Consider the following 26,948-nt stretch of genomic DNA (forward strand, 5'->3'; position numbering starts at 1 on the left):
AAAAAGGGGGGGGGGGGGGGTCGTGTTGTGGGTGTACTCACAAACAAGCACAACCAAAAAATTCCAACTAAATAACAGTTAATCTATGCAATCATATTATGTTAATTAATATTTAGAATAAGAAAAACATATTTTAACCTTTCCTTAAAAATAATGCATACATATACTGTATCTCAGCACCCCTTACATTATGGTACATTCCGTCTTGTAGTTTATTTCCGCAGGGAATGACTGAACGTTTAGAAAACTTCGACAATGAAGCCAATGTCAGTTCATGACATTATTGTTACATCTTTATTTCTTTTCTCACAGTTTGTTCGAGGGGTAAGAATAAATGCGGTTCCTGCACCAGAGTGATCTGTTCTTCATTATAAAGTGTATCAGGCTGTATTGTGAGCTGTTTCACTTCGAGCTGCTGTCACGCGTTACTCATTACTGTCTGTATTTGCAGCTGGAGGATTGCAGAAGTGGAATGTATCCACCTAAAGGACCAACGTACTGCTGTTACTCTCTTCAAATATCCAATCTGATGTGCTCCTACATTCCACATGCTCTGTGCTCTGGACTATGTGGAGCTCATATGTTGATTATAATAACACGTTCATCTTCTTGTTTGGTTTATCTAGGTTTAAAGGTAATGTGACCTGGTACACTGTTAATCTCGATTTACCTCCTAGTGAGAGATGGACGCAAGTGATCAAAGATAAAAACACAGAGGTACAACTCTTTAATAATGTGCATGTCTCTTAAAGGCTTTGATTGTTTTTAACAATAATCATGTTGCATTACAGTTGATCACAATGGTACAAACAATAAAAGACCTGGCCAAGGGCTTTTTTGATGGAAAACTTGTTGATTTAGTAGACGAGGAGCTGGTAAGCAATTAAATGTATGGATGCATTTTGAATATTTTGATAGTATATTTTTTGGTGTCTTATTATTTTGCTGTGATTTATGTCCTCGCTGTTTTACAGCCTTTGATTGTGGATACACTTCCACAACCTTTCAGTGATGAAATCAAGGGAATAGCAGCGGTTTCTGGCATCCCTCTAGGTGAGATTTTTCACTTTTGATTGTTTTTGATTTTGTTGTCGTTTACATTTTATTTGTTAAATAATAATTATGGTCAATGCAAGCAATCTAATAAAATTAAATCTCAAACTAGCTCCTTAATTGTCCCCATTTCTTTAAAAAGGTATCGCAACTGTAATTTATCATTTTTATATTTTTGTACATTTATTTTATGTGTCCCTCTAGGTGAAATTACGCTGTTCAATATCTTTTATGAGGTTTTTACTGTTTGCACATCAATTGTTGCAGAAGACTTTAATGGTGAGAAAATATATATCAGTTTGCATAATGTTTTAAATCAAATTTAATTTTAATAAACATTTTATTACATAGATTTTTTCTTTCTTTCTAGGAAATATTTACCATGGCCGGAATTTGGACTTTGGACTGTTTATGGGGTAGGATTTTTATTTTATTTAACTTTTTTTTTGGCAAATAATAGGAAAAAAGATCTGCACACTGTTACTCTCCCTAGAGGCAACGTTTCGGTCAAAGACCTTCATTAGGCAAGGTCTTTTTTTTGCCTGACGAAGGTCTTTGACCGAAACGTTGCCACTTTTAACTTTTTTTGAATAAAGGGAGGATAACCGTGTGCAGATCTTTTTTCCTATTATTTGATGTACCTTTTGATCTTGCACCTGGCCAAGACATTTTTGGATGTACGTGCATACTCACTTTATATCATGTCATAAGAATGATGTGTTTTTCATAAAGGTGGGATCGACAGAATAAAACATGGACTTTAACAGAGAAGCTTAAGCCTCTTGTGGTGAATTTCAATTTCCAAAGAGGCAACAAAACCGTCTTTAAATCCACAAACTTTGCTGGATATGTTGGCATGCTCACTGGAATTAGACCTGTAAGTGAATAAAGATTTTAAAAAATGATGCGGTAACACTTTACTTGAAGGGGTGTGCATAAGACTGACATGACACTTTCATAATCATGACATGACACATGTCATGAATATGAAGGAGGTTTTATGCATGTTTATGACAACTGTCATTAAGTGTCATTCGCTCAGTTATGTAATTTTTAATGCAAATATGACATTATTTGACCTAACCCTAACCTAACCCTATCCCTACCCTTACCCCAACCATAGCCCATAACAAAGACATCTCAAACAATGTCATCTTTGCATTAAAAATGACATAACTGAGCGAATGACACTTAATGACAGTTGTCATAAACATGCATAAAAAACCTTCATATTCATGACATGTGTCATGTCATGATTATGAAGGTGTCATGTCAGTCTTATGCACACCCCTTCAAGTAAAGTTTCAGTTATGCTTCTTTTTTGTGTAAATGTAAAACAAATAATTGTTTTACTTGTTTAGGGTGAATTCAGTCTAACAACGAATGAGCGTTTCAACCTTGATGGGGGTTATGTAGGTAAGATTTTTTTAAATGATTATGACAAATGAAATGTAAGTGACGGGTATATAAACAGTTATTTTAATGTTTAAAGTTTGTGAAGAACTAACACTACACAACACTACATATTTATTTCTTCTAAACATTAGCTACAAATCATGGGTGCAACTAGATGTTTTTGATGGTTGACTGATTAGATAACATCATAAATTCTCACAGGGATTCTGGAATGGATTTTTGGCAAGAGAGATGGAATGTGGATGGGTTTTCTCACTCGGAAAGTTCTGGAAAATGCTACCAGGTAAAAACAACACCACACTAGCGTAACATGAAAGCACAACTTCCTTATTTCTCTGTCATGACCACATAGTTCTCACTCGCACACTTTTTTTGTAATAATTTAAAAATAGCTTTCATCAGCTAAAGTAGTAACCTTCGCACTCTGAAAAAGGCACCATGTGTAGATTAAAAAAAATTAGATTTTTATTTTAAAAATATTAATATTTGTGACAATATTTGATACTCTTGTGACAAGAGGACACGAGTACTCATCAGTCTTTTTTTCTTGCAGTTATGAGGATGCCAAAGGCCAGCTCTCTCTGACGAAACTGCTTGCACCAGCTTACTTCATCTTGGGTGGTAACCGAACGGGTCAGGGTTGTGTGATAACCAGGACGAGAATAAACACATTAGACATATGGGAGTGAGTAAATCATATCACACAGAAGTACCAAATTTCTGTCTGCAATGTTTTAAACTGCCCTAAAATTTGTTGTTAATGATGTTAAAGACTTTATATGAAGCTTGGGAGATGGTACGTCCTGGAAACAAACTATGATCACTGGGAAAAGCCTATGATATTTGATGACCGCAGAACACCTGCAATGAAGTGCATGAATCAAACCACACAAGCGGTATGTGGCATTTTGTGTTCGAAATAAAACGGCTATGTAGTAGTAATTAAGAGAATAGGTTAATTAGTTTTTAAGTGCTTTTAAAATAATGTGCATATTTAGTAACTAATTGTTCATGAAGATGGTTTATAGAAGATAACAAATTGTAATTTCCACAGAATATTTCTCTGGCATCAATATATGATGTTCTGTCTACAAAACCGGTTCTTAATAAAGTAAGTCTTCCTTTCAGTTGAATTAACAACAGCCTTACACTTACATATATCATACTTGTATTTGGTAAATTTTTTTAATTCATTGTTCTTTCTTTCACTATTTTTGCGACGGAGAGAAAAAAAAGGTTGTTTGATCACATTTCTGTATCTGGTCTAATGTCATATAATAATGAAGCCATTTTCTGTCCTGTCTTTACAGTTGACAACCTACACGTCACTGATGGAAGTGTCTACTGGATCTCTGGAGTCTTATATCAGAGATTGTCCAAATCCATGTACGCCATGGTGATCTGCCATCAAATCTGAATTAACTAATGCATATGAAATACTGTTCTGGATATCTGTCATTACAGGGCAGTGTATAAGAAAAGGAGGATCTTAAAAATCATAATGGTTGCAATTCTATCTCTGAACTTGCACATATCTCTTCACATGGACATGTCTGTTGTAACTGCTTTACCACTGCAACATTTGTGCAATTGTGCAAAAGTATAACTGTTTCTTTTGCATAACAGACTCTGAATAACCGCACATTTTAAATGGAAATGTTTTTTTATATATTGTCTTTGAGTGTTGCCTTTTTCTTTAATATTTTGATGGTATAAGGAAATCAATTTTTCTGAAATCCATGGTAATGATGCTGAAAAGTATTTTTGTAATTTATACTGGCATTTTATGTGTCTCTTTCTGGCACTGTGTTGAATGTGTAAGTGGAGGTATTACGAGTTACAAACAATAATAAAATGTTTCATCAACAAAGGCTAAACTGAATTTGATGTGTGTAATTTTAATCCTTTTTACACCTACAATTATTAAACTGATGCAGTCCAGTTACAATGTCTCTTTGTTGGTGGTCTACTTTTGTAGCTAAATGTTAATACATTCAGTATATTCCTATTAGTCATTCAGGTAAGTTTATTCCCTGAGACCCGGAACAGTAGGCCTATGCTTGATTTCAGAGGCAAACTTACATTAAGTGGTGGCCCCAGCCAAAATGTATCAATAAGGCCATTTTTGTTAAAATATAGGTATTAGTTACCTAGAGAAATAATTATATAATATACATTGTAAACTTTTGGGGCTTAGCCCAAATCTTGGTAAGTGGACATTTTTCCCCATTTACAGCAGCTATAAGTTCCAGTCCATTTTTTATGCCCTTCACTCGCAAACTTCCCTCGGTTGTGGCTAGAAGGGCTACAACCAGTGCCGATCCTAGACTTCTGGTTCTGGGCAGAGCCGATCCTCCCTATACGCAAAATACGGAAGCTGCGTAGGGCCCCCGAAACGGGCCCCCTTGCTCTCAAAGATAATTTAATTTTAGTTTCGTTTTTTAATTTGGCCAGCGATTATGAAAACATGAATGGTGGAGTGAAACATGGACAAAAGCGTTTCATTCATTAAATTATAACCACTCATACCCCACTCCACCACCGACACAGTTTTGCGTAGGACCCCCAGAAGCAGTGCCGATCCTAGAATTCTGGGGGCCCTAGACTTCTGTGTAATTTTGTTTATCTCAACCAGTAATTGGTGGGCGGAGTTAGTGTAAATAGCTTCTGCCAACGAGGTGGACTATTGCACTTAGTTTAAATAGACACTTTGTTAATATTAACATTTCAGATTATTTAAATGATCAGCCCTTGGAGCGGCCCTCAAAATGCGGGGCCCCAGGCAATTGCCTGCCTTGCCTGCCTTATTGCTACAGTATGCCTCTGCTTGATTTAAATTTAAGTAGAAAACTAATTGCAGCAGGTTTCTTTTATTTGTTGTGCATATGCATGTCTATCTTCTGCAAGATAAATTATTCTTTTAATGGTTTTACTTTTGGAATGAAACTCCCTCTCTCTCTCTCTCTCTCTCTCTCTCTCTCTCTCTCTCTCTCTTAAGGATCAGTGTGCCTCACACATGTTTTTCCCATTTTGTTTTTATGGGTGTTTCAAATCAGGTATTCGTCCCTGCATATCAGACATTCTTTAATAAGGATTGTTCTATTTATTTTGTAAACAAATATGCATGTGTTTTAGATTTACAGAGAATTAAATGTGTGCATCAATGTAAATTACAGAGAATACTTTTTTTTTTTTATGTAAAAAACATCTAAACTTTAAGGACCATTCATTTGTTTTACTTCAATTTTACTTGAACAGATTTAAGGATTGAGATCAGATGTCTCAATTTTTTATTAATTTACAGAAGATTTTCAGTCTTCTTTGTGACGTCTCGGGAGCTGTTTGTAGTTATCTGCACATCTGTTTTGATCCAGAGTGACTCAGCTCAAAGTAGTGCACATCCAACCACAGGAAACTTTGTCAGGCACCAGAACAGACCTCAGAAGCATCTGTACAAGCTGCTGAGATTGTGGTTGTTCTTTAGTGCTTAAATTGCACACTGCATCACTTGGTTTACAATCTTTTATCTTTAAATACAGCATCAAATAAGTACATCTACAATGTCAGTTTTGCTCATCATTTGGATACTTTGTACTACTCTGGATTTGTCAGACTCTGTAAGTATTGTCTTAAAATTAATTTTGCTTCTTTCTTATGTGTTTAAATTACATTTAGTTACACCTAAATGAAACAGTGTGTTTATACTTTATTTGTATGTTGAGTTTACAGTAGTCATTCTGTGTGTTGTGTGTTTAGACTCCTGACGAATGTGAAGATGAGATACAGCGTCTTCGAGCGGAGTTGAAGAGTTTGGAACTTCGCCAGACAAAGCAACAGCAACTTATTCAACGATTAATGAATCACAACCAGATGGATGAACATTCCCTAAAAGCGGGCTCATTTTATGACATGGGAGACAAACAGTACATGGGTCAAAGCTCTATATTATTTTCTTAAGATGTAGTATTCATTGTGTAAATATGTTATACTTGTCTGATTATAACAGCACAATGTAATACTAACAAAAATCAATCTGCCACAAACAGACTGTGCTCAGATCTTCAAAAATGGCAGCACTCAGAGTGGGTTTTACATGATTAAACCACTGCTAAATCTAGCCCGGATCAGAGTGTACTGCGATATGACAGAGGGGGGTGGATGGACAGTCTTCCAGAGACGCTCAGATGGCAGTCAGTCATTTGACAGGTAAAGAAAACTCTATTGTTGTGAGAAGAGATGCATACTGATAAATGAATGAAACGTGATTTTTTGATTTTCATTTTTAGAGATTGGAATGATTATAAAATAGGATTTGGTGACATGAAGTCCGCTAATGGAGAGTTCTGGTTAGGGAATGATAATCTGCATTATCTGACATCTCAAGGTGAGCAAATCTATGTATCTAAAATGCATGTAAACTGAAATAAATATGTCATAATAGGCCATAATTATATGTATATACAGGTGCATCTAAAAAACCAGTGCCGATCCTAGACTTCTGGTTCTGGGCAGAGCCGATCCTCCCTATACGCAAAATACGGAAGCTGCGTAGGGCCCCCGAAACGGGCCCCCTTGCTCTCAAAGATAATTTAATTTTAGTTTCGTTTTTTAATTTGGCCAGCGATTATGAAAACATGAATGATGGAGTGAAACATGGACAAAAGCGTTTCATTCATTAAATTATAACCACTCATACCCCACTCCACCACCGACACAGTTTTGCGTAGGACCCCCAGAAGCAGTGTCGATCCTAGAATTCTGGGGGCCCTAGACTTCTGTGTAATTTTGTTTATCTCAACCAGTAATTGGTGGGCGGAGTTAGTGTAAATAGCTTCTGCCAACGAGGTGGACTATTGCACTTAGTTTAAATAGACACTTTGTTAATATTAACATTTCAGATTATTTAAATGATCAGCCCTTGGAGCGGCCCTCAAAATGCGGGGCCCCAGGCAATTGCCTGCCTTGCCTGCCTTATTGCTACAGTATGCCTCTGCTTGATTTAAATTTAAGTAGAAAACTAATTGCAGCAGGTTTCTTTTATTTGTTGTGCATATGCATGTCTATCTTCTGCAAGATAAATTATTCTTTTAATGGTTTTACTTTTGGAATGAAAAGTCTCTCTCTCTCTCTCTCTCTCTCTCTCTCTCTCTCTCTCTTAAGGATCAGTGTGCCTCACACATGTTTTTCCCATTTTGTTTTTATGGGTGTTTCAAATCAGGTATTCGTCCCTGCATATCAGACATTCTTTAATAAGGATTGTTCTATTTATTTTGTAAACAAATATGCATGTGTTTTAGATTTACAGAGAATTAAATGTGTGCATCAATGTAAATTACAGAGAATACTTTTTTTTTTTTATGTAAAAAACATCTAAACTTTAAGGACCATTCATTTGTTTTACTTCAATTTTACTTGAACAGATTTAAGGATTGAGATCAGATGTCTCAATTTTTTATTAATTTACAGAAGATTTTCAGTCTTCTTTGTGACGTCTCGGGAGCTGTTTGTAGTTATCTGCACATCTGTTTTGATCCAGAGTGACTCAGCTCAAAGTAGTGCACATCCAACCACAGGAAACTTTGTCAGGCACCAGAACAGACCTCAGAAGCATCTGTACAAGCTGCTGAGATTGTGGTTGTTCTTTAGTGCTTAAATTGCACACTGCATCACTTGGTTTACAATCTTTTATCTTTAAATACAGCATCAAATAAGTACATCTACAATGTCAGTTTTGCTCATCATTTGGATACTTTGTACTACTCTGGATTTGTCAGACTCTGTAAGTATTGTCTTAAAATTAATTTTGCTTCTTTCTTATGTGTTTAAATTACATTTAGTTACACCTAAATGAAACAGTGTGTTTATACTTTATTTGTATGTTGAGTTTACAGTAGTCATTCTGTGTGTTGTGTGTTTAGACTCCTGACGAATGTGAAGATGAGATACAGCGTCTTCGAGCGGAGTTGAAGAGTTTGGAACTTCGCCAGACAAAGCAACAGCAACTTATTCAACGATTAATGAATCACAACCAGATGGATGAACATTCCCTAAAAGCGGGCTCATTTTATGACATGGGAGACAAACAGTACATGGGTCAAAGCTCTATATTATTTTCTTAAGATGTAGTATTCATTGTGTAAATATGTTATACTTGTCTGATTATAACAGCACAATGTAATACTAACAAAAATCAATCTGCCACAAACAGACTGTGCTCAGATCTTCAAAAATGGCAGCACTCAGAGTGGGTTTTACATGATTAAACCACTGCTAAATCTAGCCCGGATCAGAGTGTACTGCGATATGACAGAGGGGGGTGGATGGACAGTCTTCCAGAGACGCTCAGATGGCAGTCAGTCATTTGACAGGTACAGAAAACTCTATTTCATTGATGTGAGAAGAGATTTCTACTGATTAATAAATGAAACATGATGTCTCCATGTTCATGTTTAGAGATTGGAATGATTATAAAATAGGATTTGGTGACATGAAGTCCGCTAATGGAGAGTTCTGGTTAGGGAATGATAATCTGCATTATCTGACATCTCAAGGTGAGCAAATCTATGTATCTAAAATGCATGTAAACTGAAATAAATATGTCATAATAGGCCATAATTATATGTATATACAGGTGCATCTAAAAAATTTTTAATATTTTATTTCCAAAAGTGAAACTTTCATATATTCTAGCTTTATTACATGTAAATTAAAACAAAAAATTGAAAAGTAAAACATTTCAAAAGTTTTTCTTAGTAGTCCAACTCTTAAGTATTTACATATGTAGTTAAAAAAGCTCTTCTCCTGCATGTAGCACAATAAAGTTCTCCAAATATCCTTGCTCCATCCTTGTGTTTTCCATCATAGTATTTTTAATTTGATTAATTTCTTAGTTAATATTAATAATAATTAAGAAATAAATCAGAATTAAAGAGGAAAGTTTTATTAAAATTGCATTTTTTAAAAATGTATTGAATATAGAATACTAAATGATGTTGTCATAATTTATAGCAATACCTGTCAAGGTCTGTCAAGGTTATTGTAGCTAATAATTAACATCCAGAAGTAAATATATCATTCAAAGTTCTACAGAAAGTGCAAACACCATCAATATCAGGGTATTTAGAAAACCGACAGAGTATTTATAGAGCTGTTTTAATGTAGAAAATAAAATTTAAAACATTACATTACATTTACATTTTATATTAAAAAAAATTCAAAAATGTATAGGGTTGAAGTTTAAGTTAAAGATAACCTCTATATAATAATTTTTAAAGAATTAAATAAAAAAATGTTGAAGGTTGTATTTTTTTTAAACTCTTCTAACACTGACACACTGACAAATGTAGTAGAGTTTTTATAGTAGATTATTATTATTATTATTATAAAGATAGCCTATTATATATAGAATTAGAATATACTTTATTGTCCCGTTTCTGGGAAATTCATCTTGGACAACCATGACATGGCCAGTACATAACTCACACAACACGTTACAACTCACAATAAATTACACATATCAAATATATTAAAAAGCTACAATATGCCAAACAAACTCCTCATTTTTGCACTTCTCTGTTGAATAGTTTAACAGCAGTTGGCACAAAAGAATTATTGTAGCCATATGATTTACACATCAAAATCCTCAATCGTCTCCCTGAGGGTAACATATAAACATTCTCATGTAAAATATGTGTATCATCAGCAACAACTTTCTTAGCTTAAACTGAAATAAATATGTCATAATAGGCCATAATTATATGTATATACAGGTGCATCTAAAAAATTTTTAATATTTTATTTCCAAAAGTGAAACTTTCATATATTCTAGCTTTATTACATGTAAATTAAAACAAAAAATTGAAAAGTTAAACATTTCAAAAGTTTTTTTGTTTTAATTTTTAAAAACTTTCATGAGCTGTAAGCTCTAATCATCAAAATTAGAACAAAAAAACTTTTGAAATGTTTTACTTTACATGTAATGAATTTAGAATATATGAAAATTTCACTTTTTGAAATAAGTTACAAAAAAAACAACTTTTTCACGATATTCTAATTTTTTGAGATGCACCTGTATATTATCCGCAACCCTACATTTGAAGAATAGATGGATATTATAGATGGATATTATTATATTATATTATATTATATTATATTATATTATATTATGTGACCCTACATAGGACAAGCAGTTTGAAGAATGTATATTATATTATATTTTGCACATATTTTAATAAAACACCTTCTGTTGCGCAGACGATTACACCTTGAGAATCAATCTGGAAGACTTTGAGGGCAGCCACCGTTTTGCAGTGTACAAAACGTTCAAAGTGGATAATGAACAGGTCTTTTTATTAATCTCTTCATAATATGATAAATTATGTGTGGATAAATATACTGTGCCCATTATGAACCAACAGGTGGCATGTGAAGTTCCTAATAGATCAGTACAGCGGGGTGTATAACTGTATTCTGTTTCCATTAAGAACAAAAAGAAGTGTTACACAATATCACAATTTATAAATTTCATTTGACCTGAATGGTATAATATCTGTTTATTTAGTTAATGTTTTAAACGATCCCATTTGTCTTCTCAGAACCATTACCAGCTCCAGTTTGGCGTATACACAGGAAACGCAGGGGACGCTCTCTCTGGCAGTTATCATCCTGAGGTTCAGTGGTGGGCCAGCCATCAGGGAATGAAGTTCAGCACACGAGACAGAGATAATGACCGCTATGATCGCAGTTGTGCTCAGGAGGACAAGGGTGGCTGGTGGTTTAACAGGTCTGCATCTGTAACAATGACAGAGCTTTTCACATTCCAGTTATAATGACAACTACAACATGTATGAAAGCAGTTCTTCATTACATTAACTATGAACATTTGACAACCAAAAGGCGTCCAATATGTTTTGTATGTTGTTTCACCTGTATTCCTCTAGATGTCACTCTGCCAATCTGAATGGATTCTACCACAGAGGCCCCTACAGCGCAGTCACTGATGAAGGAATAGTGTGGTACCCCTGGCATGGCTGGTGGTACTCCCTCAAATCTGTGCAGATGAAGATCAGACCAGCCAGTTTTGAGCCTAATGATGTTTAATTCATGGATCTGATATCTAAACCATGAAGACAAATTACATTGTAGTCCAGTTTAGTAGTCCAACTCTTAAGTATTTACATATGTAGTTAAAAAAGCTCTTCTCCTGCATGTAGCACAATAAAGTTCTCAAAATATCCTTGCTCCATCCTTGTGTTTTCCATCATAGTATTTTTAATTTGATTAATTTCTTAGTTAATATTAATAATAATTAAGAAATAAATCAGAATTAAAGAGGAAAGTTTTATTAAAATGGCATTTTTTAAAAATGTATTGAATATAGAATCCTAAATGATGTTGTCATAATTTATAGCAATACCTGTCAAGGTCTGTCAAGGTTATTGTAGCTAATAATTGACATCCAGTAGTAAATATATCATTCAAAGTTTTACAGAAAGTGCAAACACCATCAATATCAGGGTATTTAGAAAACCGACAGAGTATTTATAGAGCTGTTTTAATGTAGAAAATAAAATTTTATTTAAAACATTACATTACATTCAATAAAAAAAAAAATGTATAGGGTTGAAGTTTAAGTTAAAGATAACCTCTATATAATAATTTTTAAAAAATTAAATTAAAAAAATGTTGAAGGTTGTATTTTTTTTAAACTCTTCTAACACTGACACACTGACAAACGTAGTAGAGTTTTTATAGTAGATTATTATTATTATTATTATAAAGATAGCCTATTATATATAGAATTAGAATATTAGAATATACTTTATTGTCCCGTTTCTGGGAAATTCATCTTGGACAACCATGACATGGCCAGTACATAACTCACACAACACGTTACAACTCACAATAAATTACACATATCAAATATATTAAAAAGCTACAATATGCCAAACAAACTCCTAATTTTTGCACTTCTCTGTTGACTAGTTTAACAGCAGCTGGCACAAAATAATTATTGTAGCCATATCATTTACACATCAAAATTGGTATCCCTGAGGGTAACATATAAAAATTCTCATGTAAAATATGTGTATCATCAGCAACAACTTTCTTAGCTTGTCTTAAAACAGATACCTCATACATCTCCTGAATAGGTCGTTTGGCTTCCCAACCTACAATTTTTAAAGCAGTCTGTACAAGTCGAGCAAGTTTTGGACAGTCAGATTTCCACACCATTCTGTAATACCATATCTTATCAAACTCTCAAAAACAGACTGATAGAACAGAAATAAAATCCTCTGATTTACCCCAAATACTTTTAACCTTCGCAAAAAATATAACCTCTGCTGCAGTCTAGAACACAAGACTGTTGACGGGAGATAGACCAACATAACAAATCGTCCATATAGACAACAGAATAACTTCCCGTTTATTATTACATGACTATGATCCCCCACAGATCTAGGGTCGAAGATCATTTCAACAGTCTCTGTTCCATTTCAAATCAAAAAATTATCATCACACCATCTTACAAATCTACCAACTTCTGAAAAGTACTGCAAACAACTAATATTCCTATGCAATAAACTCAGTATTGATGTATCATCCGAGAATTTAATCAAAAAAATGATTGTCCTCACCTGAAACACACTCATTAAACAGAATGGGTGAACTAACACACCCCTGCGGTGCCCCGCATTAGTGATTTTCACCTCAGAACAACAATTATTAACCTTTACTTGTTGTGTACGATTGGTTAAAAATTAATAAAACCATTTGATACAAAAGGGGTTCACTTTCAATTCTGTCAGCTATTGATATAGGCCTAGTGTAGGCTAGGAAGTGTCAACCGTCAACATTTATTTATAGCTTTTTTAGTTATAATATTTAGTTATCTTTAACTTAAACATTAATCCCTGTGCATATGTGGTCGTGAGCTGTAGCGGCTCGTGTCTTTCCTGCTGTGACGTCATTTAAGGAGAGCGCGAGCTCACCTGAGCTCTCACCTTTCCAGTGCACGCGCTGCTTTTAACGGTAGACAAATCTGTGAATCCCAGTTTATCTCACTTGCGACGTGCGGGGTAAGTTCTCTATGCTACCTAGAGAAGTTGAGACGTCGGTGTAGATATTTAACATTTCTACAAACGCACTTTTGTACCTTACATTTCATCCTTGGTTTAGTAGCGCGAGGCATGTTTGTGTTGTTACTCGAGTCGCGTGAATTGTCTTCAGTGGTTTTTGTTTACGTTTACACCTGTTTAATGATTTATTTAGTGTGTGTACATTTATTCGAAGGGCATCTTCTGCTTTCTTTCGCTTTACAACTTCGTTTACTCCACCTGTTATTTATAGACGGAGATGCCAGAGCTCCCAAACACGCTTCTGATGTTTCTGTCAGGTGCACAAGACAATTTAAAGGCAGCGATCAGGAAATAGATTGTGAGGTATGAGGGAGAAACATGTGCTCAGCAGGAAAAAGTCACTAGATTTAAAAGAATCCAGTTAACTTGGTTTTCACCTTGTTTTAGTTTTTTCTAGTCTTTTCTATTTCTGTAGATTTCTCTGAGAACACAGTTCTGAGTCTCCTGATTTGTTTTTGATTGAATACTGTGATTTAAGATGCTTTAGACGTCAACCAACCTATGCAATGATGTATTCTATGAATATTTTGAAGTGCGTGTTGGTTTGATGTGGCTCAGATGCACCATTAGTTCATGGTACTGTGGGACTTATGTGCTTTATGCCTTGACCAGATATGGTGTACAGAAACAGTGAAAAGCTCAAAGGGCAGAAGCTTTGAATTCCAGAGCAGGTTATAGTGCAGGTGCCCTTTAGGACCTCATACTGTAGGGGCAGGATTATCAGATTACTTAAACTCTGTTATTTATTCTATTTGCTTAGAAATATATATTATATTTAGAGTAGTGTCAATGGAAAATTATCACCTTTTTTGTTTGTGAGGGGATAAAGAAGGCATGTTGATGGCATAAATGCAACAATGACTGACCTTACAGTTTTCAAAAAGTTTCTGATACACTGCCGTTCATAAAGTTTGGGGTTGGTAAGATTTTTTTTAATGTTGTGCTCACCAAGCCTGCATTTATTTAATCAAAATAACAGTAATATTGTAAGATAATTAATTAAATATATTTGAGAATGTGATTTATTCCTGTGATGGTAAAGATCTTCACTGGCACATGTTCCTTCAGAAATCATTCTAATATTCTGATTTCTTAGTATTGTCTTTGTTGAAAACAATTGTGCTGCAAAAATTTTATTTTTATTTGTTGTTGTGTTTTTTTGTGTGTACAAAACATTCCAGGATAAATAGAATGTTCAAAAGAACAGCAGTTATGTGAAATAGAAATCTTATGACATTATAAATGTAGCATTATATTTGCAGACATTTTGATCAGGTTAACATGTTCTTGCTGAATAAAAGTGTTTATTTCTATCAAAATAAATTTTCACTGACTAACGTTTTGAAGGGTAGCGTATGTCTTGCCAAATAGTCTATAACAATTACAAAGTTATTTAATAAAGTTAGTAGTTATTTAATTATTGAATACAATTTTGAGCTTATATTTTATTGTTTGAGTGCCAGCAAAAATTACAGTCCATTGTTTGCTGAATCAAAATGGGTTGAATGATTTTCTTTTTTGATTATGTAACTCTGTGGCCTCGTGTCCAACACTTATTGTTATCTTTTGTTAACCAAGATTATGGATTCCTACTCTTGTGTAAAGACCTTTAAATAGGGGTTAATCAAGAATAGTACTGTTCCCAATGACCGATATAATACCCCTCATGCCTGCTATTACGCAACTTTAGGAAGTCAAGCATAAATGCAACAATGACTGGACCTTAAGTTTTCAAAAAGTTTCTGATACACTGCCGTTCATAAAGTTTGGGGTTGGTAAGATTTTTTTTTAATGTTGTGCTCACCAAGCCTGCATTTATTTAATCAAAATAACAGTAATATTGTAAGATAATTAATTAAATATATTTGAGAATGTGATTTATTCCTGTGATGGTAAAGATCTTCACTGGCACATGTTCCTTCAGAAATCATTCTAATATTCTGATTTCTTAGTATTGTCTTTGTTGAAAACAATTGTGCTGCAAAAATTTTATTTTTATTTGTTGTTGTGTTTTTTTGTGTGTACAAAACATTCCAGGATAAATAGAATGTTCAAAAGAACAGCAGTTATGTGAAATAGAAATCTTATGACATTATAAATGTAGCATTATATTTGCAGACATTTTGATCAGGTTAACATGTTCTTGCTGAATAAAAGTGTTTATTTCTATCAAAATAAATTTTCACTGACTAACGTTTTGAAGGGTAGCGTATGTCTTGCCAAATAGTCTATAACAATTACAAAGTTATTTAATAAAGTTAGTAGTTATTTAATTATTGAATACAATTTTGAGCTTATATTTTATTGTTTGAGTGCCAGCAAAAATTACAGTCCATTGTTTGCTGAATCAAAATGGGTTGAATGATTTTCTTTTTTGATTATGTAACTCTGTGGCCTCGTGTCCAACACTTATTGTTATCTTTTGTTAACCAAGATTATGGATTCCTACTCTTGTGTAAAGACCTTTAAATAGGGGTTAATCAAGAATAGTACTGTTCCCAATGACCGATATAATACCCCTCATGCCTGCTATTACGCAACTTTAGGAAGTCAAGGTATTGCCAAGCATTTGTCAATACAAAGAAAGTGTTGCAGTTTTCTATGTCGAATATGCGTAATTGGATTGCTTTTCTAAATAGATATGACATTTAAATTCTTCTAACTTTTGTATGCATGTTTGTTTTATCATTTTTAAATTTGTAACATTTATGCTTGGTTTTACATTAGAGGTTTTCCACGGTAGAAAATATCTGCATGGCTGACATCCCGTTTTTCTCCTCGTTTATCCTCTGATACCTAAATCCCTTCAAAAATGCTACTGGCTGCTTAGCAACAGCATTGCTGCTTTTGGCCTGACGTGCCCTGGCCCCTCCCCTCACGTCGGGCTTGTCTAGGATAGGGTAACCCAGTCACTGTCCCCTGTAAAGTTAGCCTTGAGGCTTTGCAGTGGGTTCAGTCATGGCCTAGGCTGGAACTTGAAGAGTGCTGTACGAGTAGAGGCGTGTTTTAGTATGCAGGGACAGCCCAAAAGTGTGCTGACAGCAGCCTGGACTGTGCTACATTCCTATGAGACAAACCATTGCTGCAAGCCAGGAGCGGTGCTGAAGGAGGGACTGCTGGGGCTGATGGGTATTTTAGAGCTGGCAGTCTTTATATACGTGCGTTTAGTGTGGTGTAGTGTTTACCACAGCACTAATAGGATTGATCCTGAGATGTGGAGCTGCGAGTGCTGCAGGAGCCTGAATGGGATGTGCTGAACTGACATAATGCTATACCTGGTAGGACTCTGAGGGTTTTCCGATTTTCGTTTTTTAATGTGTTTTAAAAGATTTTAGATAGCATTGAAATTGCTAAGATTTAGATAAGTGCATAAATACAATAATACAGTTACAAGCTGAGGGTATTTAATTTAGGAGAGATGTAATTATTCATATTTTAGACCTGAATTAAAGTTAATGCAATTTGATTAATACAATACATCTGAATGTGTGATTTTTATTTTATTGATTTTTGTTTTGTTAACACTAATGGACATGCTGTAAAAAAAAAAATGTGTAAGCTTGTTTGTTATGCAATGTGCTATGTTTTTATGCCATAAACAGATTTAATGCTCCAGTTATGACATTTTTCCAGACTGGGCTCTTAATAATTAGGCTGCTTCAACCCTCAAGAATGAATGATCCATTGTATTCCACTGTTGCTTTTTATGAGAGTTTGACATATCAGTTTTATGTCCCTTCAAAGTTGAAATAAGACGCATACATCAATAATTCTCCAGGCGGTAGTGAAGTATTAACCGACATGTGTGATTTTTATTTTATTGATTTTTGTTTTGTTAACACTAATGGACATGCTGTAAAAAAAAATGTGTAAGCTTGTTTGTTATGCAATGTGCTATGTTTTTATGCCATAAACAGATTTAATGCTCCAGTTATGACATTTTTCCAGACTGGGCTCTTAATAATTAGGCTGCTTCAACCCTCAAGAATGAATGATCCATTGTATTCCACTGTTGCTTTTTATGAGAGTTTGACATATCAGTTTTATGTCCCTTCAAAGTTGAAATAAGACGCATACATCAATAATTCTCCAGGCGGTAGTGAAGTATTAACCGAGGGGCTCTTGTTTCTTTAATGCCCAGCCCTTGCATGAGCAGTCGGCCTGTAAATGACTAAGCACACTGTTAGTTCCCAAGGTAACCTTTCACTCAGCCAGCGAGTCGAGGAAGGAATTTTTGCACTCATTTTTATATCAGAAAGAATATTAGGGGTTTCAATGAGAGTTTTATTTGTTTTATAATTATGCTTTTATGTTAGAAAAGTAATGAAAGGGATGCAGCTTTGTGGTTTTAATATCTTGGTCCATTTGATTAACTTGAAGATTATATGAATTTATAATGTTTAAGCAGCTAAATAAAGGATATTTAATATTTTCTTTAACCTGCGAGAGTGTAATATTACACATTTTATACATTGTAAATAAAACAAAGACTGTTGGTGTATGTTTTACAAGGAAATACTATTGTAGTCTTTCTACTTAAAATTAAAAAAAAAAAAAAATTAAATGTTACTTGCCATTTCTTTACTGCCAATTTCTGAGTGGAAATTGCACTATATGACAAAACAGATAGACTCTAAACATTTATGACAACATGCTGAAAGTTTGTTAATATTTTTCACGAGTAACAGTTGAAGAATATCAATTATTGATAGTATCAATTATTGATAGCATTTTAGAAGCAAATTCCAAGTGACAATTACTGGTCATTGTTTGATGAACATTTACACATTAACCTTGTAAACAGGTTCTGGGTCTGTGATTTTTGGTACTGCTATTTAGTGGTATACAGTTTTGTCTGTAATCAGATTAATAACATAGTTCCACAGTTAAAGTGGCATGTTCACTTGCTGTGATTGTATGGGGTTTGTTATTTCAAAAGAAGCTAGACCGAGAGCTTGTCTCTGGATCTGCATAAACTGGCCTCTCTCCTCATTGTACTTGACAGAAGTGCATTAGAGCATGCACTTTGCCTCTGCCTCCCTCAGCAGAGGCAAAGTATGCCATGCCTTTTCAACCACTGTGGAGTAATGCAGTGATGTTAACATGAGGAGACGCAACACAAAAAATAAATGAGACATTTTGGCACTCAGAAATAAATTGTCATTTCAGCAGATTGCAATTGACCTTTTGTCTTCAATCTTGAAGAAAATGTTTTGGTCATCAGATTTCATCAAATTAAGTGGCACATTTTGCAAGTATTAGTGTTTGTGTTAAGTCACAGCAAGCTTTCTGTGTTTGAAAAAGGCATGTCTGCTGGGGTGTAGCCGTCCTATCACAGAGCTAGATCTGTGCCTACTAAACACAGTGAGGTGTTTTCACTTGCACTCAGAGCTGCTTATCTAAATACACTAAATCCACATGCTCCCACTGACCCCTCACCAGTCTCCATCTAACCCATGATTTGTCTCAAACTCACAACAGGCCACTAGACTGCTTTATCTCAGCAGTTACTGTTATTAAGGGTTCATTTGAATAGACTAATTACACCTGTTTTTTCTGTTTTGTGATGTTTTAGTTAAACTACTGTTCAACAGTTTGGAGTCAGTAAGTTTTTATTTTTTTGGAGTCAAACTTTTTTTTTTTTTAAATAGCAATTGATACTTTCGGCAAGGACATTAAAACAAAAGTGACCGTAAAGAAATGTAAAATATTATAGAAGTTTTCTCTATAAATGTGTTTTTAACTTTATATTCATCAAAAAATCTTTCAAATGTATCATGCATAAAGATATTAAACAGCATAGCTGTTTTCAAGATTGATGATAATCAGAAATGTTTGAGCAACAAATCATCATATGTAATTCATTGCTGTGAAATCATTTTAATAAGTTATTATGTTTAAAGTTATTTTACCCCAAACTTTGAATGATGGTGTACATTCAAAATGGTGTAGTTTCTGAGATCTTTTATAAAAAACACGTTAAAATTGTTTTTCAGTTCCATTTTAAGAACTAGAGGTTGGTAACCTATGAGTAAGCTCTTGCATTTTTAATGGTGTTTCTCTAGGAAACATAAAGAATTAAACAGGGGATCAATTTCCTCATTACTCTTTAAGTAATTGGTCAGTAGGTTATGTAACATCTCCACAAAGACTGTTACTTTTGTAGCCAACAACACAACAGGTTTCAGAAATTGTAATTGACCAGGATGTGTGTTTGTTCAGTGAAGTTTTGCATCAATAATAGCAAATACCCTTCTAATTTCAGCTCCAGCACATGTTGAGTAACTTATATAACCTCTTACATCAATCTAGGCCATAGATGCATTGTTTAGAATTTCACTTTTAACTTTTTACCTCTCTCTCTTTCTTTCAGGAACATTCACAGAATGAGTTTCAATAAATAAACCTGTGCTGAATTTCAAGGGACGACTAATGCAAATCTCATAAAACAAGAGGCTATTAAGATAGATGTGAAATTGCTCATAGCAGCTGCTCCATGGAGACCACAAGTAGTTCCATGAATCTTACTTTCTCCATTGAGGACAAAAATGGAAATAACATCACCTGCCCCAGTGAGCATTCCCCCGATTCACTAAGGGGCTCTAGCAGTTTGAGTTGTGGCGGTTCAGACAGTCCTCTTGATATAGAAATGGAGGACTGTATCACTTGCCTAACAAAAGACGAGACTTCTTCCTCAAAGGTAGTGAAATCAAGCAGTGCAATTGCTGTAGACTTTGTCAAATCAAACATTGACAACTGGAATGAGAATATGGCTCTCTTGATGATAGTGGACACAAAAAACACTGAATGCAATGGCAGTGACAGAAGCTCGGAAACCTCCCCTGACTGTGGAGAGCGAGAGCTGTCTGAGGTGGACTACTGCGAGCCATCACGCCGTGGATCCAGTGAGAACTGCTGCTCTGTGAGCTCAGGTGAGATGGTCATGAGGAGTAGCAGCTTTGTCTTGCACGAGAATGACCAGCCACTTAGCGTCTCACTAATCGGGGAGTCCAGAACCTCCTTGGATACATCTTCAGATCTCGGCGTCGTATCGGGGATGTTACCTGATGTGTGTGAAGGCTTAGCCGAGGTGCCACAAGGAGAGCCCAAGAATCAGGGCCTGGAGTGTACCTACATCCAAGCCAACAATCAGACCTTTCTCATAGATGAAAAGTCATTGAGCAATGAGAAACTTGAATGTGTCACACCTGTTCATTATCACAAATCCAATGTGCAAAAGTTGGTATGCAACAGCGGCGGATCAAATCAGTCAACGCCAATAGAGGGAAAAACTGTGCTTATTACTGCTTCTGAGGATTTAGACATTAGTGGCAGTGCTCAGACATCAACTCCAGTGCAGTCTGTGAGTAACAAGACATTTTGCCTCCCATCTTTATCTGAGTCACCTCTGAATAAAGATGAAGGTGATTCAGTGAGTCCAATGGCTCAATTTATTAGTCAGCAGCAAGGCGCTGCCTCTCAAATGTCCAAAACACCACTGATGTCCGCAAGTAAAATAAAAAAAATAGAAATAAAACGGTTTCCGAAGCCTAACTTCAGTAATATAAAGTCTAAAATTATGTCACGCGCCACCAACCCCTTTAAGACATCAAGTGCACCAGTTCAAAAGACTTCACCAAACTCCGTCCCTCAAACTAATGAACGCCAGACTACGGACCAGCATAAGTCATTTCCTAACAAATCTACTTCTGCTGCAATAACCAGCACATCTGCCACACCAGCTCAAAATGTAAAGAGCTATAATGCAGCTAAAAGAAGTCACTCATCTACTTGCCAAGAAAGAGGTCCAGCCTCGAAATCTCGACCTCGTCGATGGTCTGAAAGCGCGACCTCTTCCAAAACAAGTAAAGATGGAACACAAGAGAAGAATTCACAGGTCAACAGAGTTTTGAACAACCTCGTCACACCACAAAAAAACACTAAAGGAGGTGCAAAGACCAAACCTGCAGAAACCGAGTCAAATAGAGCGGACATGCGGGGGAATGAGTCTCTGAAGGTTCTTGGGAAGAATCAGAAAGTCAGTCTGTTGGTGAGTATGTCATGGCAAATAACTGATATATGGATGTTATTAAGTAAAATGATCAAATTAATCCAGAATCAATCCTTTTAGATGCTACAAATGGATTTAGAGAGCACAACATTAATAAATCTCATACTATACATAACACAAAACAAAAAGATTGCATTAAATAAATGTAAGTGAGAGCTAGATGATGGTAAAGGTAATAGGGGAAATGAACATGCACAATTAAAGTTAGTTTATCCAAAAATAAGATTTGTCGTTTACTTCCCCTTATTAATCCATACGACTTTTGTTCATCTTCAAAATACAAATGTGAAAAAATAACAACAGGTGTTTTTAAAGAAACATGACTATTCAAAGTCTATTTAAACTTTAACATTTCGAAAAGTTAATAAATGGGTGGTAAACACAATCCATATGATCAGAGTAGTTTATTCCAAGTCTTCTGAAGAAACACAGTAGCTTTATATGCTGAATAGATTAAATGTAAGCTCTTATTCATGTATAAACATTGATGATACACAAAGTACATATAGAGCACATCAAATATGGTAAACAAAAGCAAGAATTAATGTTTTGAAGTCAAACTTTTGTTTGGAGGTACATAAATCTCATTAAAAATTTCATTAAAATATCTAATATAAAATATAGAGTATGTTTTAAAGATGAATGAAGGTCATACAGGTTTACAGGAGGTGATACGGGTAAATGATGATAGAATTTTTGATTTCCCCTTTCCCTGTTTCTTTATATATCCAGTATCAGGCAATATAGCCAATCTATAAAGATTAATTAAATCTCTAAATAAACTTTGAGTGAGTTTTGAATGATTTGGATCGGTTTTATTTTTGATTAAGGCTGCCATCTCAAACAAAGCACCGTTCAAAAACTAAGGATAAAGTATTTATGCAGTGTACTGTAATTGCTGTTTTAATTACTGCTGCAAGAGGGCAGCAAGCTGAGTCTTTGGAAAATGCGTTCCATGTGCACACATCAAATCATGTTTACAGAGCTAGAGAGGGGAACAAAAAAAAAACTTGGCAGTGACTTGAGAATTCCCATGGGGACTGTATTACAATAGCTGCTCACGTCTCAAGTCTGCATGAGTTTCAGTCTCACTCTTCAGATGTGTTATGGCCAATGCTGCTGTAAGCGTGGGGAGCTCAGGCTTGGGGCGGCATGCGTGGGAGCGAATTGCTGAAAGGGGACTTCTCTTGCAGGCAGTGTCTGCCAGGCCAGCAGCAGCAGCAGCATGTGAGTGGAGTAGAAGCAGGCTTGGCTCACAGCCATCCCCAGCCAGGACAGGAGGCGCCTCTGCTGCTCACGTTCCAGCTGCAAACTTACGACCACCGCTTAAAGCCTCTAAGCTCAAACTTGGTACAGCGGGAAAAGATGGCAGCAGTACCTCTGACATGCCTTCACCCAGGAGCAAACTGAGCACGTCTGATGGTAAGGCCGTTGTGCACTGCAGAGCTCTATCTTTGTTATTTGGTCAGCTTTTATTTTTACGGTGTGAGTTGGTGTATGGACTAATGGTCAAAGTTTTGAGTGATTCATACTGTTTTTATTTGTCCTGTGTAGTGTCATTCCTGTCAGACTACATTGTAAGAAAACACTGGTGTAATGCTACATTAGAAGAGAATTAAATGCATGTTGTGACATCAGTTTCTTCATCAGTACAAATAGTTTCAGGGAGGACTTGATTTATTTGTAGATTTTGTACTCTACTGTTCAATTTATTTTGAATATTTAAAAAAAAAGTATCTTGTATGCTCACCAAGTCTGCATTAATTTGTTTAAAAAACTGTAGTTTTATGAAATATTACAATTTAAAAGAATAGTTTTCAGTTTTAATATATTTTAAAATGTAATTTATTCATTTGAAGCTAAACTTTCAGCATCATTACTCCAGTCTTCAGTGTCACATGGTCCTTCAGAAATCATTCTAATATGCTGACTTGATGCTCAAGAAACATTTCTTATTATCAATGGTAAAAACAGTTGTGCTGCTTAATATTTTTGTGGAAACTTTTATTTTTCAGGATCCTTTGGTGAATAGAACGTTTAGAAGAATGGCGTGTATTTGAGAAAAATCTTCATTTCACTTAGTCTTTACTTTATAAATTGTTAATACTAAACAAATAATTTCATGTATAAACGGTTTCTTTTGTCACAGATTTGTGTTAGGCAGTATGTTTAATCATTTCTTTTGTTATTCTTTTATGTGGGCTAGGCTATTTTAGGTATCTTAAAGGCCAGGTTTGGATCTTTTTTGGCAGTTTTGAAGCAGATGTAGTTAAGTGTCCAATGTGGAGGAAAAACTCAACTTCCTGTAACCATGAACTTGGCACAAAACATTCATTGTTTTTGGAGGCTTGTGTTAAATTGCTTTTCCATTGTTTTTTCACTTCCCTCTGCAGTTAAGCTTAAAATCCATTTAACTGAAGGTGCAAGTGCAGTTTCAGGATCCAAGTCCAGATCTGCTCTGTTCGCAGCTCCAGCATCAGCCTCCAAACTGCCTGTGAAATCCAGATTACAGACCAAGAGCTCCAGCACTTCTCAGACAAATGGACAACCAAAGCAAGGTGAGCCTTCCCAGATTGTCAGCCCGGTGGAGGAAGAAAAAATCATTTATAAATGATTATTAAAAATGAAAATAATTATGGATAAAAGTGACCGATTTAGACAAGATCAACCTCATTTTATCCAGCTTGACCCATATTCCCTGCTAGGTCAGTGTTGCCTTAAATCCAAAGACTGATGATTAAATCCCTTCTAAAGGATTCAATCTACTTTAACTAGATTTTTGAAACATGTCAACTTTGAAATATGATTTTAGCTTAAATATAAAGCTGTTTAAGTCCAAGTAGATTAAATGACCTGAAATCAGTTTAATCAGGAGTAGCACACATGAAAATATAGCCTGCTTTTTTCGGTCTAGACAGTGATGCTCTGTGCAGCTTTGTGCTGCTCTCATTGGTTGATGGACATGTTGTTTGTATGGATCAGGACACTCAGTCCCAGATGTCTGCGGGGCAGGGTTTGTTCCACCTCAGTTCACTTGGAGGGGTATGAAAAAGCAGTGCACATCCAAATAATGAGGACCTACCAATGCACAGACCTTATTTTCTCATCATTATGTTTAACTCACTGTGGAAGGTCATGGCTGCATACAGAGGCACCTTGACTGAAATCTCAGAGCAAGTTTTTACTAATTCAACCTTGAATCTGCAGCCAAGCTCTTGTGCTCCGTGTGATCTGACTCTTTTGACATGTCTACTTATCGGATCTTATCGCTTTTGTATTATTCCTTTGTTGTTTGCCTTTTATGGGAAGCCTAAGACTCAGTTGTGGAGAAGTAAGTATGGTTTTTTGTTTGCTTGCTTGCTTTTGGTAGGCTACTACTCGGATGTGGAGTTGCAAATCTCTCTGAATTTGTTTGTGATAACTACAGTAACATGGGTACCTACCTATATTTTATCAGGTAGCAGTGTTGCTATATTGTTGTTTATGGTTAAATCAAGTCACCTTTATTTTTGTAGTGCTTTGTACAATAGAGATCATTCCAAAAGTAACAGAATCAATGATGCAAACCTAAATAAGGCAAATAAGAATCCTGCTGTAAAGCAGGTGTAGCAAGACATTAGTGTGATTAGTCGGCTCTCGTCAGTTCAGTGTTGGTTCAATTCATTTCAATAACTGTGTAAAGTTCATTCATTATGAAATGGGTTCAGTTAAAGGCACAATATGTAATTTTTTGCCGCTAGAGGACGTGTATTCAAAATAAACAAAGGCGTAGTTTGATGACACCATGACTGAGTGTGGAATCATGGGAGTTGTCGTCTCCATCCCCACAGCCGATGCAATCCGACGGGACTTGGGCAGAAATCATGTTCATGGATGAGCTAATGATTTATTAATGTAGTAGAATAAAGCAGGGTGAGGCTGAAAGCCGTCGAAGCGAAAGGAGGCCGCTGAACGAGCGTGACACACGGCTCGAAAGCAGCGGAGCTTTTATTATGCCACAGTCGACCGCTTCCACTCCTCGAGGGGTTATGACGTCATTGGCAGGCGACACTATATATTATAATATATCGATAATATTGCTGAATATTAAGTGCTTTTTAAACCCAGCTGAGCAAGCCAAAGGTGACAAGGAGCCCAAACTCCCCAAATCAGGTGACAGAAATAGAGAAAAAACATTTTTGGAGAAACCAGGCTCTGGCTTAAGTGAACAAACACTGTCATATTGTAACAAAAGCCTTTCAGTAATATAAGTGCGGTTGTCATAATATATCAAAAATCACTATATAAGCTCATAGCAGTGGCGGCCCATCAAAGAAGGTACAATATCAGGGAGAGATCATCTGTTTATAGGAGCAAGGTTATCATCAAAAAGAGATGGGATGATAAAATCTGCTTACAGTATGTTTTATTGCTTTGATTCACATATAAGCCTCCTAGGAAATTCTCACAAACTAATTTATGCACGAAGAAACTTGATTATTTCTATTGGTTGTATATTTATTCATTAGTTTATTTATTTTAAATCAGACCATGCGGAGCCCCCTGTAGGAACCTTGAGTAAACCTCCTCCTAACAAGACCACATTGTCAAGGACCAAGCTGCAGTATCCACCTACCAGGAGTGTATCATCAGGTATGAGTCATATTTTCAATATTGTTTTGAGCATTAACCTTTGCATCTCAAATGGAAGGCTAAAACAGTGAATAGGCTAGGGTATGTCTGACTCAATTCCTCCAAAAACAAAAGAATCATGCAAGAAAAAAAATGTTTAGAAACTAAAGCCTTTTTAGTGCCATTCATATTTTGTACATTGTGACATTATTACACCCCACCCTGTTCATTCAATATAAACAAGTCAAATTTTGAGCTATAATTATTCGACTTCTCCTTTTCTTTTCGGTCTTTGGTCATCTATTTGGTTTGATTTACTCCCTTTTTTTCTTCTTTTCTTTTAGGAGCAGGATGCAAAAACACATCTTCATCAGGTTCAGCGAGGTCTTCAAGCAGTCCTCTGAAAACCCCTACCACAGCCCGACCCATGAGACCTGCTGCCACTCCAACAGGTAAGACCCCATTAAGTGAAGCATACAGTTATCACAGAAATGTTTCTCTTTTAAAATACCTTTACAGTGAATATTTAATTTACAGTATATAGAATTTGTTTCAAAGAAAGACCCTCGAAGTCTAATAAATCCTGTTGCTACACTGTGTCTTGTTTGTGATATGTGAGCGGGGTTGCAGTTGGCTTGCACTGTGTGAGCTCTGTGTAA

At 35.5% G+C, this 26,948-nt stretch overlaps 4 protein-coding genes and 1 long non-coding RNA gene across 16 annotated transcripts in view; 4 read left to right on the forward strand and 1 right to left on the reverse strand.

Annotated features, from left to right (window-relative positions):
• The first annotated feature begins 216 nt into the window (after positions 1–216).
• On the forward strand, positions 217–4,346 carry asah1a (N-acylsphingosine amidohydrolase (acid ceramidase) 1a). Of its 2 annotated transcripts, XM_016292007.1 has the most exons (14): positions 217–324; positions 452–495; positions 627–717; positions 792–875; positions 975–1,053; positions 1,258–1,332; positions 1,424–1,469; positions 1,786–1,930; positions 2,415–2,469; positions 2,671–2,752; positions 3,023–3,154; positions 3,242–3,365; positions 3,524–3,580; positions 3,780–4,346. In XM_016292007.1, the coding sequence occupies exons 1-14, from the start codon at positions 256–258 to the stop codon at positions 3,867–3,869; spliced, it is 1,173 nt and encodes a 390-aa protein (XP_016147493.1). In that variant the 5' UTR covers positions 217–255; the 3' UTR covers positions 3,870–4,346. The 2 variants fall into 2 exon arrangements, with proteins under 2 accessions (XP_016147493.1, XP_016147492.1); XM_016292006.1 differs by having other exon boundaries at positions 243–495.
• Positions 4,347–5,817: 1,471 nt separating this feature from the next.
• LOC107600178 (fibrinogen-like protein 1) lies at positions 5,818–7,719 on the forward strand. Its single transcript, XM_016292003.1, has 5 exons — positions 5,818–6,086; positions 6,226–6,400; positions 6,516–6,675; positions 6,756–6,853; positions 7,688–7,719. The coding sequence occupies exons 1-5, from the start codon at positions 6,030–6,032 to the stop codon at positions 7,717–7,719; spliced, it is 522 nt and encodes a 173-aa protein (XP_016147489.1). The 5' UTR covers positions 5,818–6,029.
• Positions 7,720–7,993: 274 nt separating this feature from the next.
• fgl1 (fibrinogen-like 1) lies at positions 7,994–11,698 on the forward strand. The gene is made up of 7 exons (XM_016291991.1): positions 7,994–8,248; positions 8,388–8,562; positions 8,678–8,837; positions 8,923–9,020; positions 10,723–10,811; positions 11,064–11,251; positions 11,409–11,698. The coding sequence occupies exons 1-7, from the start codon at positions 8,192–8,194 to the stop codon at positions 11,566–11,568; spliced, it is 927 nt and encodes a 308-aa protein (XP_016147477.1). The 5' UTR covers positions 7,994–8,191; the 3' UTR covers positions 11,569–11,698.
• LOC107600164 (uncharacterized) lies at positions 11,181–13,865 on the reverse strand. Of its 3 annotated transcripts, none has more exons than XR_001610736.1 (3): positions 13,806–13,865; positions 11,395–11,518; positions 11,181–11,259 (listed from the first exon to the last, which is right to left on the reverse strand). It is a non-coding gene; the product is annotated as an uncharacterized lncRNA (long non-coding RNA). The 3 variants fall into 3 exon arrangements; XR_001610735.1 differs by having other exon boundaries at positions 13,750–13,829; XR_001610734.1 differs by lacking the exon at positions 13,806–13,865 and adding an exon at positions 13,107–13,390.
• Positions 13,470–26,948, forward strand: part of LOC107600161 (microtubule-associated tumor suppressor 1 homolog A) — a 38,707-nt gene continuing 25,228 nt past the window's right edge. For 7 of the 9 annotated variants that reach the window (XM_016291985.1, XM_016291982.1, XM_016291980.1 and 4 more), the window contains exons 1-6: positions 13,470–13,547; positions 19,981–21,657; positions 22,872–23,100; positions 24,072–24,236; positions 26,206–26,310; positions 26,634–26,741. In XM_016291985.1, coding sequence (XP_016147471.1) covers positions 20,104–21,657; positions 22,872–23,100; positions 24,072–24,236; positions 26,206–26,310; positions 26,634–26,741 — 2,161 coding nt within the window. In that variant the 5' untranslated portion in view covers positions 13,470–13,547; positions 19,981–20,103. Of the gene's footprint in view, positions 13,548–13,891; positions 13,911–19,980; positions 21,658–22,871; positions 23,101–24,071; positions 24,237–26,205; positions 26,311–26,633; positions 26,742–26,948 lie in introns of those variants that run through there. The other 2 variants (XM_016291984.1, XM_016291981.1) reach the window with 2 other exon arrangements.

This window comes from Sinocyclocheilus grahami, unplaced genomic scaffold, assembly GCF_001515645.1.
Source record: "Sinocyclocheilus grahami isolate Dianchi unplaced genomic scaffold, SAMN03320097.WGS_v1.1 scaffold279.1, whole genome shotgun sequence".
Classification (NCBI taxonomy): Eukaryota; Metazoa; Chordata; class Actinopteri; order Cypriniformes; family Cyprinidae; genus Sinocyclocheilus; species Sinocyclocheilus grahami.